The sequence below is a fragment of the Diabrotica undecimpunctata genome, unplaced genomic scaffold (genome assembly GCF_040954645.1).
Source record: "Diabrotica undecimpunctata isolate CICGRU unplaced genomic scaffold, icDiaUnde3 ctg00001911.1, whole genome shotgun sequence".
Classification (NCBI taxonomy): domain Eukaryota; kingdom Metazoa; phylum Arthropoda; class Insecta; order Coleoptera; family Chrysomelidae; genus Diabrotica; species Diabrotica undecimpunctata.
The window spans coordinates 14,834-24,924 of NW_027312909.1; the positions used below are offsets into that span (position 1 = coordinate 14,834).

Here is a 10,091-nt window from a genome sequence, read left to right on the forward strand (position 1 = left end):
AAAAAGTGTCAAATATCGATTTTTTTTCCCGTAAAAACATTCCTTAATATCATAGAAAAATTGTACCAAAATTTAATTAGGAAAATCGAAATAAAAACGAACAAAGGTAATCAGTTTACTGCAGAAAACAATTCTGAATTACTCAGTTCCTCTACAAAATTGGGTAAAAATAAAAATTTGAATAAAAACTGGGGAAATAGCAACGAGTTGGTCGAAAAATATCGACGAAGCTCGTATTACTCAAGCCAATAGAAGGAGTAGCGAGACATCAAAAGAGGGTAAAGTTATAAAAAAAGCTTTGACCGACCATTTACAGCTTTGACTGGATGGCGAGTGCACACAATATGCACCAGGAGTCGTTGATTAGAGGTAAAAAAATACTTTAAAAGCGCATTTCCAGAAATCACATTTTTCAAAATCTACTTCACCAATATCAGTAAACCAATTTTTTTTGATACTTTATATATAAAACTACTAAATAAACTTATAAAATTTAAAAAAACTAGCCCACCTTTTTAGTACAGCGATAAATTCAAATTCTTAACAGGCGTTTTTTCTTTTTTTCTCAAAACTTTTTATAAAATCGTATATAAAGGTCTTAAACATATAAAAATTAACTTTTAAAGGTTTATTTATTACTTTTAAGTCTCAAGAATTCAATCAGGTGGCCATTTAAAAGAAAATGTTACAGGGGGACAGAAAAGTGTGTCCCAAATTAAAATGCATCTTTTGGAAGACGCGTTCTGCAGTGGTAAAAAACAATCAAAAGTGTAAAAAAAAATTTTGTGTATATCTCAAATCCTTCTTAAAACACGTTCACGCCATTACCAGATACATGGGTCTGGACTGAACTTTATGTTCAACCGGTACTGAAATTGGGAGACCTTGCGCTAGCGCCGACACCGATAAAATAGCTATTTATGTTATGATATAGGTACCTACGGAATCGTCGTGATGTGCTTTATATTTTAGATCTTTTTTAAGTTACCATTTGGTGCCAGCATTTGGTAACTTCCCACAAGAAATTTTTTACGCTATGGGATTTACTGGACCTTCGTATCTACCCGTAGTTATTAGTGTTATAGTAAACATTGTATATGTGTGTTGTTTTTTTATTAAAATCTATAAAAATGTCGTCTAGAGGCGAAAAAATGGTTAAATTGGTGTTGAACAAGCACCAAAGTGCTTGGATACAAACTGAAAGTGAATCTGATAGTGATCCATTTGAAAACTGGTCTGATGGAGATTCTGAATACACTCCTCGTGAAGATAGCGACAATACTGATGGGGACGAATCCATAAATTTGAACGAAGAAGTATCCAGTAGTATAGAAACTAATAATTATAAATCGAACAAACAAATTGGTAAGAATAAAAGTGAATCTTATAATTTGATTCTCATTATCTTTATTTTAGGTGATGCCGAGGAAGATGTTTGAACTGACATTCAGAAAACAGATAAATTAGATTTTGATAGATATCCTACAGATTGTTCCGGATATTCAATGTGAAAATATGACCTCATTGGATCTTTTTTTCTATTTGTCACAGATGAAATTTTGAAATTAATAATTGTTCAAGAAAACAATAGATATGCAGAACAAGAATTTGGTGTACACAGTATTAAACAACAATCTAACAGTAAGTGGGTTCTGACTAATAAAGAAAAAATTCAAAAATTCTTTAGTATTGTGATCTGCATGGGATTCGTGAAGGTCCCCAATATTCGATTATATTGGTCCAAAAATGATTTTTATAATAATAAGTTTATTTTCTCAGTTATGACTAGGGATAGATTTTTATTAATTCTTCGTTTCTACATTCCTGCAAATTCTGCATGTTCAAAATAACGACGGTATACTAGAAAGCAACGATAAGATAAGCAACCTACATTGAATACTCTCCTTCTTAATTTTAAAGGTCTTTTTTTTATTTTTACTAGTATATGATAGTCTTCCAAATGCCGCTCATTCCATTCAAATTCTTCTATTTATTTGTTTAGTTGATTTACTTTTGTCTGATTTTATAGCTTGTCTTAAGTAAATGTTTATAGGGCGTGTTCTATATTTGTTCCACCTATGATAATAACTGATATGTGTAGTTATTACTATCAGAATTAAATCATACGCAAACCAAAGATGGTTTAAATATTTTCCTTCCATATACATAGATCACTTTATTGTTTCAGTTCATGAATTTTAAAATGCCTTCTAAAGCCAGAGTAAATAGTTTGAGTGAGAGTGAATCCTTTTTGTAACTACAAATTCTAATTGACAGAGTGTTCAAATCTGTCTAGTTGAATCTTTATAGTGGTCCTTTGTATATATTCTGTAGATTAGCATCCCATACCGGGAATCTACACGCCAGTTTATAAATATCAAATTGTGAACGTTTTCGATATCAACACGCATTTCCTGCCATTTATAATGCAATAGCTGAATGAGAACAGCAAATACCAATACGGTGTTTAAACTTGCCGAGAAATGAAGGACTAAAACCACTGAGTAGAGAATGTGTAAACAAATTGACTGAAAATGCAAAAATTCGTATTAATTTCCCACGCCGTAAGTTAGATTGAACATTTAGAATATCATCTGAGATTTCAGAATTGTAAGGCAATAAGCAAAATATTCGTTCTTAAAAGACTAAAATGTCTCAAATATATTTATTTAATACATTTAATCATAGCCAATTTTTGTGAGATGATATCTTCTTCCGAAGAATTAAATAATCCCAAATGTCTATAGAGTTTTCAATGCTTTATTATACATACAATTACAATATATTCTTATTCATTAAATAAGATTCCATATACTCCGTTTGAAATGGCAATATCAGCCTGAGCCCAAAAACGATGGTAAGTGAAAGTTGGAGCTGCTCCACCATTAAGATAAGTTTGTACTTTATTCCAGTCGGGATCATTTTTGTACCAAGATCTAAGGCTAATAAAGGTAGCGCCGCTTTGAATAACATCTCCATGGGGATAAGTACCGTACCATCCATTCGGCACATATACAGGCTCGTTAAACTGGGTATAGGTATCAGCAGTTTCTGGCGAGGATACTCCTTTGCTAGTTTGGAAGTTGTTCCACATGATGTCTAAAATTTCTTTAGCAACTTGTTTGGCTTGTGCGTGGTTAGCTTTGGCTGCATAGTATGCTAAAGTTCTAGCAGTTCCAGATGCACTACCCACATCCGTAGTATAAGCGGTGATGGTACAGTGAACATTTGGTGGGTTTCCACTCCAAGATAATTGGCTAGGAATCTTAAAGCTTTTACCCGCTTCAATAGTTGTTTCCTTCAGTATCCAGTTAACCCATTTATCCAACACAGATTTTGCTTTAGAATCGCCGGTAACATAGTAATATTGGGCCAAACGATCTACTGACCAAGATTGCATTCCATACCATCTATTGGATGGAGGATTGTGGTAAACAGGTTCCCAATCGTAGTACATGCCGTGGAAGGTATTTGCTGTCAAATCACTAGACGGGCTATCATAATGACCATTTATACTATTAGTGGCTCCTCCTGCGAATGCTCCTTCCGCTGATTGTAGCCATTCGTAAAACTCAAGTTGTCTTTCTAGAGATATTTGCCAATCAGATACAGCAGTAGCTCCTTTTGGTCTAAGATTGGGATCATTAACTAAAGCATAAGCAGCTAGTGGATTTTGATAACCAAAATGAGCCGCGCTGTCTCCTATACGCCAGGCCCATCCACCTGAAGTAGTAAGAGAACCTCCCCAGGCATAATACCAACCTAATAAATAGTGAGCACTGCTTTTACCGTAACCCCCAGGACAGCTCCATCGATTATCACAGTTTCCAACTTGTTTAAAATATTTGTCAAAAAGAGCATACCGAAGGTAATCGCCCATTTTAGCAGCTTTAGCAAGAGTACCTTGAATTGTTCCCAGTTGTCCATTTTCTTGTGCCCACTGACTAGCCCAGTAAGCAGCTTGAATGGCTCGAGCATCAGCATCAGGTGCATTGGTATATTTCCATTGTTGAGCATAACCATTGTCTTTAGTAAATAAGTCTAGGAAACCATTGTTACCACCATATCTAAAATTATCACACGTTGGTTGGGGAATTGTTCTCCATACCGATTCCATTGAACCTCTTTGATAACTGTTAATGTAAGATGGTCCGCTAGCACCTGGACCAAGATTACAATTACCTGGTGTATTACCAAAACCATAGACGTTGTCAACATCAAGAAGCCAATGCATTCCATAGATTTCACTTGAACCATAAGCGTTCACTAACTCTTGATGTAGGGGATCCTGTCCAACTGGTACGCTTGAGTCGATTTGTGATGGATATTGGCTAGGATCATCTTGTTCTGGAATGAAAGTTGCTGGATGACTGGGGGTATAAAAGCTATTTGTAGGCTGACTGTTATACACAGGTATAATGTATGTTTCTAAGTTCTCCCAAGCTTTGTTGAAACTTGAAAAATCTCCAGATACTTTGCCGTATACTGCCTCCAACCTGAAATTTAAAAAAAGAAAACTCGTTAGATTATATGAAAATATTTTAAAAACGAATATTAGGAATTTTTAACTACCTTTTCTAGTAAAATGAGTATGGCTGTTAAATATTTACAATTCCAATTAGATCAAGTTTTACTGATAAAAATGAATATACTAATACCAAGGCAAATAGAGATGTCGAAGATGTAACTATAATAGAATTAATTACTAATTCTAAAATAATCAATAAAGAGGGAAAAAAATGCAGTACAAGAAGAGACTTTGACATATTCTTAAAGTTAAGTTGTAAATTATGATTACTAGTACTGTAGTTTTACTAGACAGGTAATTTATAAGTCTCCCAGTACAAGATCTGGTGCTTTAAAAGATTATAAATTTTTACCTTATGTACCTGTACGAATATCTGTAGTTGATAAAGCTTGAACAGGAGATGATTTTGGGGAATTTTGAGAACCGTTGATTGCTGCAATATTTGCATTGTGGGACTAGTTAGGTAAGAATACATCAGTAAGGTGTTCTGCAAACATATTTTTTTCTTTTGTAACTATGCTTCAAAATATTTGTTTGGAACGTATTGTAATGTTTCGCACAGTCTTATGCAAAGGATTTCTTGTTCTTTGATATTTAGCACGAGCTTTCCTTTTTTTTCGTCAATTCTTTGGAGTGCATTCTTCTATGCAACCACATCTCAAACGCCTCTTAACGATTAATCGTATCAGTCTTTATTTAGAGTCCAGGTCTCAGTGCCATCTAACAACTCTGACTAAATATAGTATTTGATCATTCTTTGTCGTAATTTTGTAGGAATATCTAAGATTATTAATCAGTTCACCATTGATTTTCACTTCAAAGTCTTTATCTTGCAAAGCCTGTTTGAAAATTATATCCGATCAGATATTAAATAACAGCGGAGATAGAATATATCCCTGTCTGATGCCTGTTTGAATCTCTCATCGACTCGTACGACAGCTCTATACTGTCAATACAAGTTTTCTATGATACGTAGGTCTTTACCAGCAATGCCTTTGGTTCTTAAAATGTTCAAAAGCGTTTTATACTGTGCACTATCAAAAGCTTTTTCGTAATCGATCAAAGTCACATAAAAATCTTAATGTTGGTTGCGTCATTTTTGGAGAAGTACATTTAAGCCACTGGAGTACTGTACTGGTTGCATTTTATTTTTGGCTGCTTTTGTTGAATACCATCTTTTCATTTTGGATACATTGATTTCTAAATGTATTAATGCTGTTAGTTCTTCTGTTGATCCAGTTTATAATCAAAATATCCTTGGCTATTGAAATATGTATATTCTTCTTTAATCGTCTTCGGGTATATATTCTAGAGTGAATGATTTTCGGAAACAACATAAATAGATGGCTCATTAACCTATTTGTAACGTGCAATTATTATTCTTTAATAGTTTAGACTTCGGCAAATATGCATATTGCATATTTTGCATATTGTGCATATTTTATGCAAATATTTCATATTTTGGCATATTTGTATAAAAGTTTGCATAAAGTGCATGAAAGTTCAGATTTTTATACTGTATTTGAAAATTTTTAAACATACCAATTTATTTCAATTCTTGTATAAAATTTTGTAGTCATTTTAATCAAGAAATGATCTAAGTACGTAATCTCTACAGGTACAAAACATTTACAATTTCAAAGAAGATCAATTTAAGTAGCCCTCAACATTTTTATAAAGTCTCGGTCACTGACGCATTCAGTTATTGGATAATCGCTAAGGGTTCGCTCATTTGCATTTTATGATCTAATCCCCAAATCTATCTACAATTTATTGTATCTTAACAGCAGGTAAACGGCTAATAGTTTTGTTCCTAATTTAGGGATTTTCCAAAATCTCCCAGTTTATTGAATTAGGTACCTAAACATTTCTAATTTGATGCTCAGATTTGTAAATCATTTTTGTTTTGATATTCAAAGCGTAAACACTCGTTGTGCGTAACAAAAAGGAAGATTGTGATTTTATAATGCCTAAAACAACCAGTGCTTCAACTTGGATTAAACCTTATAAAGAGCTGTCTATGGATATGGGAAAAATCTACTGTTCAGTCTGTGGCAAAATTGTAAGTATCTAATATTTTCTATTAAATATCTAATATTTCATACATACAGGGTGTTTCCAAATGACACTTACAACGTTTGACTGTAGATACTTCTCGAAAAATTGAACAAAACGATATAGTTAATGAGGGGTCAAACTTATTTACTTTTCGAGATACAGGGTGTTAAAATTAAAAAAATTAAATTCTTTTAGTTAATAACAACAATAACTTTAAAACCAATAAACGTATTTACTTGAAATTTAGTACTCGTAGGTTGTTTTTAAATGAAAAATAGCTTCCTTTAGTGAGAAAAAATTGTCCATGGTACAATACAATGGTGTGTATTTAGAAAAATTTTTCACCTTTACTTTTTTTATGAAGTCAGCTATTCTAAAACACAATTATTTTTATTGTAATTGAATTAACAAAAAAAAAACTTTTGTTGAATTTTAAAATAAGTTATATGATGTACTAATGGTTAGTAACAAAAACTAATTTGTGGATTAATACTGCATTTAAAACACTTTGCGAGTGTTTTTTTTTCAAAACCAGTTATTTGATTAACCAAAAACACCTTGTATATTTTTATATTTTAAAGGTTGGGTTAAAATAAAGGTTTTTATTTTTATTTATAGATAGCATGTGAGAAGAAATTTCAGATAGACCAACATGTGAGAACTGCTTCACACATTGCAAAAAAAGGAAAAATAGGAGGAAAACATCAAACTTCAATGGCTAAATGTTTCCAATCTACTTCAAAAAAATTAGATGAGCAAGAAACTTTTAATGAAGACTTGTGTCGCGCATTAGTGTCTGCAAACATACCGCTTTCAAAATTAGCAAATGTAAATTTTAGTTCGTTTCTAAAAAAATATTGCAAACTTAATGTTCCAAGTGATAGGTCTCTAAGAAGAAATAATGTGAACGGGCTATACTCGTCGGTGTTAATTAATATTAAGGAAGAAATTGCAGATAATTATTTTTACATATCTGTAGACGAAACCACTGATTCCTCAGGAAAGTATATTGCTCATTTATTGATTGGTGTTCTTAAAGAAGATACCTTACCAAAATCTCATCTTATTTCATGCCAGCAACTTGAGAAAACAAATGCTTTAACAATTTCGCGTTTTATACAAGAAACATTAGCAACTTTTTTTCTTCCGACAACTATTCCTTCTAATAAATTACTGCTTATTTTATCGGATGCTGCTCCTTATATGGTGAAAGCAGGACAAAATTTAAAAATATTTTTCCCAGATTTAATACATGTTACTTGTGTAGCGCATGGATTAAACAGAGTTGCAGAGGAAATACGAAAAAAGTTTCCTCTTGTAAATACCATGATATCCAGTGTCAAAAAAGTATTTCTTAAATCTCCTATAAGAATTCAACTTTATAAAGAAATGCTACCTAACTTTCCTCTTCCACCACAACCTATTTTAACGCGATGGGGAACATGGTTAGAAGCAGCTAATTTTTATGCAGATCATTTTGTTAAAATAAAGAACATAATTGATACGTTAACAGATGAAAGTTCCCAATCTCTTTTGGATTCTAAACAAACTTTTCAGAGTAACTTGCTTCAACAAGAACTTTCATTTATAAAATCAAATTTTAGTTTTGTTCAAAAAACAATTACTCAGTTAGAATCACCAAAACTGTCATTGTTCGAAAGTACAGCATTAATAAGAATTGCGTCATGTTGTCGGAACGTTAGAGGTAATATTGGAAAAGATATTTTAAAAAAATTTGAAGCTACTACGGAAAAAAATAAAGGTTACCATATTCTTTCTGAAGTAGTCAGTGTTCTAGCTGGAAATATTTCGGAAACAATTAATTTAGAACCAAATGTTTTGGTTAGTTTGAAAAATGCTCCCGTTACATCAGTTGATGTTGAACGAAGTTTTTCCATATATAAATATATGTACTCAGACAGAAGCCACAAGTTTTTGTTAGAAAATTTTGAACACCACTTGGTCATTTATTGTTACCATAATTCTAAATAAGTTTATTCATCCTTAAAAATGATGTAGTTACTTAAAATAAATGTAAATCTTAATGAATAGTAGGAAATATTTAGTTATGTACACTTTTTTTTTTTAAAGAAAATTGTTACTATTTTACGATTTTTTTATTTATTTGTATGCATATTTTGTAAAATATTTGCATATTTTCGGGTAAACACGTGCATATTTATGCGCATATTTTCTACATTTTTATTTGCATATTTGCCGAAGTCTAGTTATTATTATTCTTATTAATTATAAGTTATTATTCTTTAATAAATTATTCTTTGCAATATTTGCTCTTATTCTTGTTAAGTTTCAGCGTGAATTTTAACTTTAGGAAAATGTGTACACAAATAATTGTATTGTTAAAAAAGATAGACGAAAATCTAAATAGTGGAAGGATTGTGAAGAAGTAAACGCACAAAGAGGACAAATAGCGAATCAATTTAGATAAATCAAAGAGGAATATTCGCTTTAGTAAATGGGATTAACCTTATCCGCTGTTATTTGGCAATATTTACAGAAATAAATATTCATGATAACCATGACAAAATTAAAATGATTTTTTGTCTTTAACCTTACCAAACATAGTAACTGTAGGCTTCAGAAGTAGTTTCGTGACCATGATCCGGAGCTTCTACTATAAGAGTTTCAACGGAGTGGTATGGTATTCCTTCTTTTGAAAAGTAGCCATTGTTTGTGTCGTGAATTTTCCTGTATTGTGTTAAAAAACGATCTGTGTAAGTTCCAGCCAACGCAGTGCTGGTTACACAAAGTATAAAGAATAGACCTAATCTCATGATTACAGTACCTAAAAATGGGAAAAATAGTTAATTTTTTTTGTTTGGATTTATATTAAAAATATAACAGAGCAGATTTTAAATTATCACAGCATTTTATCAACAAAAAGTAAATTTATGGAAATTTCCAATTAATAATCAACTATCGAAGATCGACTATCTAGAAAAATTTTAAATGTCTCGCATGAGTCATAAAACTAATACATAAATCACAAACATACAAATACACATAGATATGTACAGTAGAAGCTCTTTATTCGTGAGGTATATGTTCCGTAAATATCCCGCGAATACAGCAATCGTGAACATGGACTGATAATAATCTGTATAGGGTTAAAGAAGATACGTTCTTAGGTGACGAAATAAAAAAGCAAATACAAAAAAATCAGTTTGATTGAAGTTTTTGACCAGACATACTGATTAATTAACTTCTTTAACTCAGATTAATATTCAGCAGTGGCATTAACAATTTACCTCTTAAAAATAAGACTTCGATTCATAGATGGATCTATTTTTTATAAAACAATCGCAAATTTCATTTGCCATTCTTCAACCTTCACTAAAATTTTTTAAACTAAATGTCACGTTTTTAGTGCTTGTTGAAGCCTTTTCTCCAAAAGGTTATAAATTTAATATTTATATAAATATAACCCATCCCGTCCTATTTCATTCGCAATTTAGGCAATATTTGCAACTCTGAGATAGCGCGT

At 31.7% G+C, this 10,091-nt stretch overlaps 1 protein-coding gene across 1 annotated transcript; it reads right to left on the bottom strand.

Annotated features, from left to right (window-relative positions):
* Positions 1 to 2,746: 2,746 nt before the first annotated feature.
* LOC140431763 (exoglucanase B-like) lies at positions 2,747 to 9,389 on the bottom strand. The gene is made up of 2 exons (XM_072519644.1): positions 9,164 to 9,389; positions 2,747 to 4,496 (listed from the first exon to the last, which is right to left on the bottom strand). Exons 1-2 carry the CDS (start codon positions 9,379 to 9,381, stop codon positions 2,789 to 2,791), a joined length of 1,926 nt encoding a protein of 641 aa, XP_072375745.1. The 5' UTR covers positions 9,382 to 9,389; the 3' UTR covers positions 2,747 to 2,788.
* Between the last annotated feature and the right edge of the window lie 702 nt (positions 9,390 to 10,091).

Coding starts and splice junctions, on each gene's coding strand:
- LOC140431763 (XM_072519644.1), bottom strand. CDS start 9,381: ATGAGATTAGGTCTATTCTTTATACTTTGTGTAACCAGCACTGCGTTG. Junction 4,497..9,163: donor GCCTACAGTTACTATGTTTG/GTAAGGTTAAAG, acceptor TTTAAATTTCAG/GTTGGAGGCAGTATACGGCA.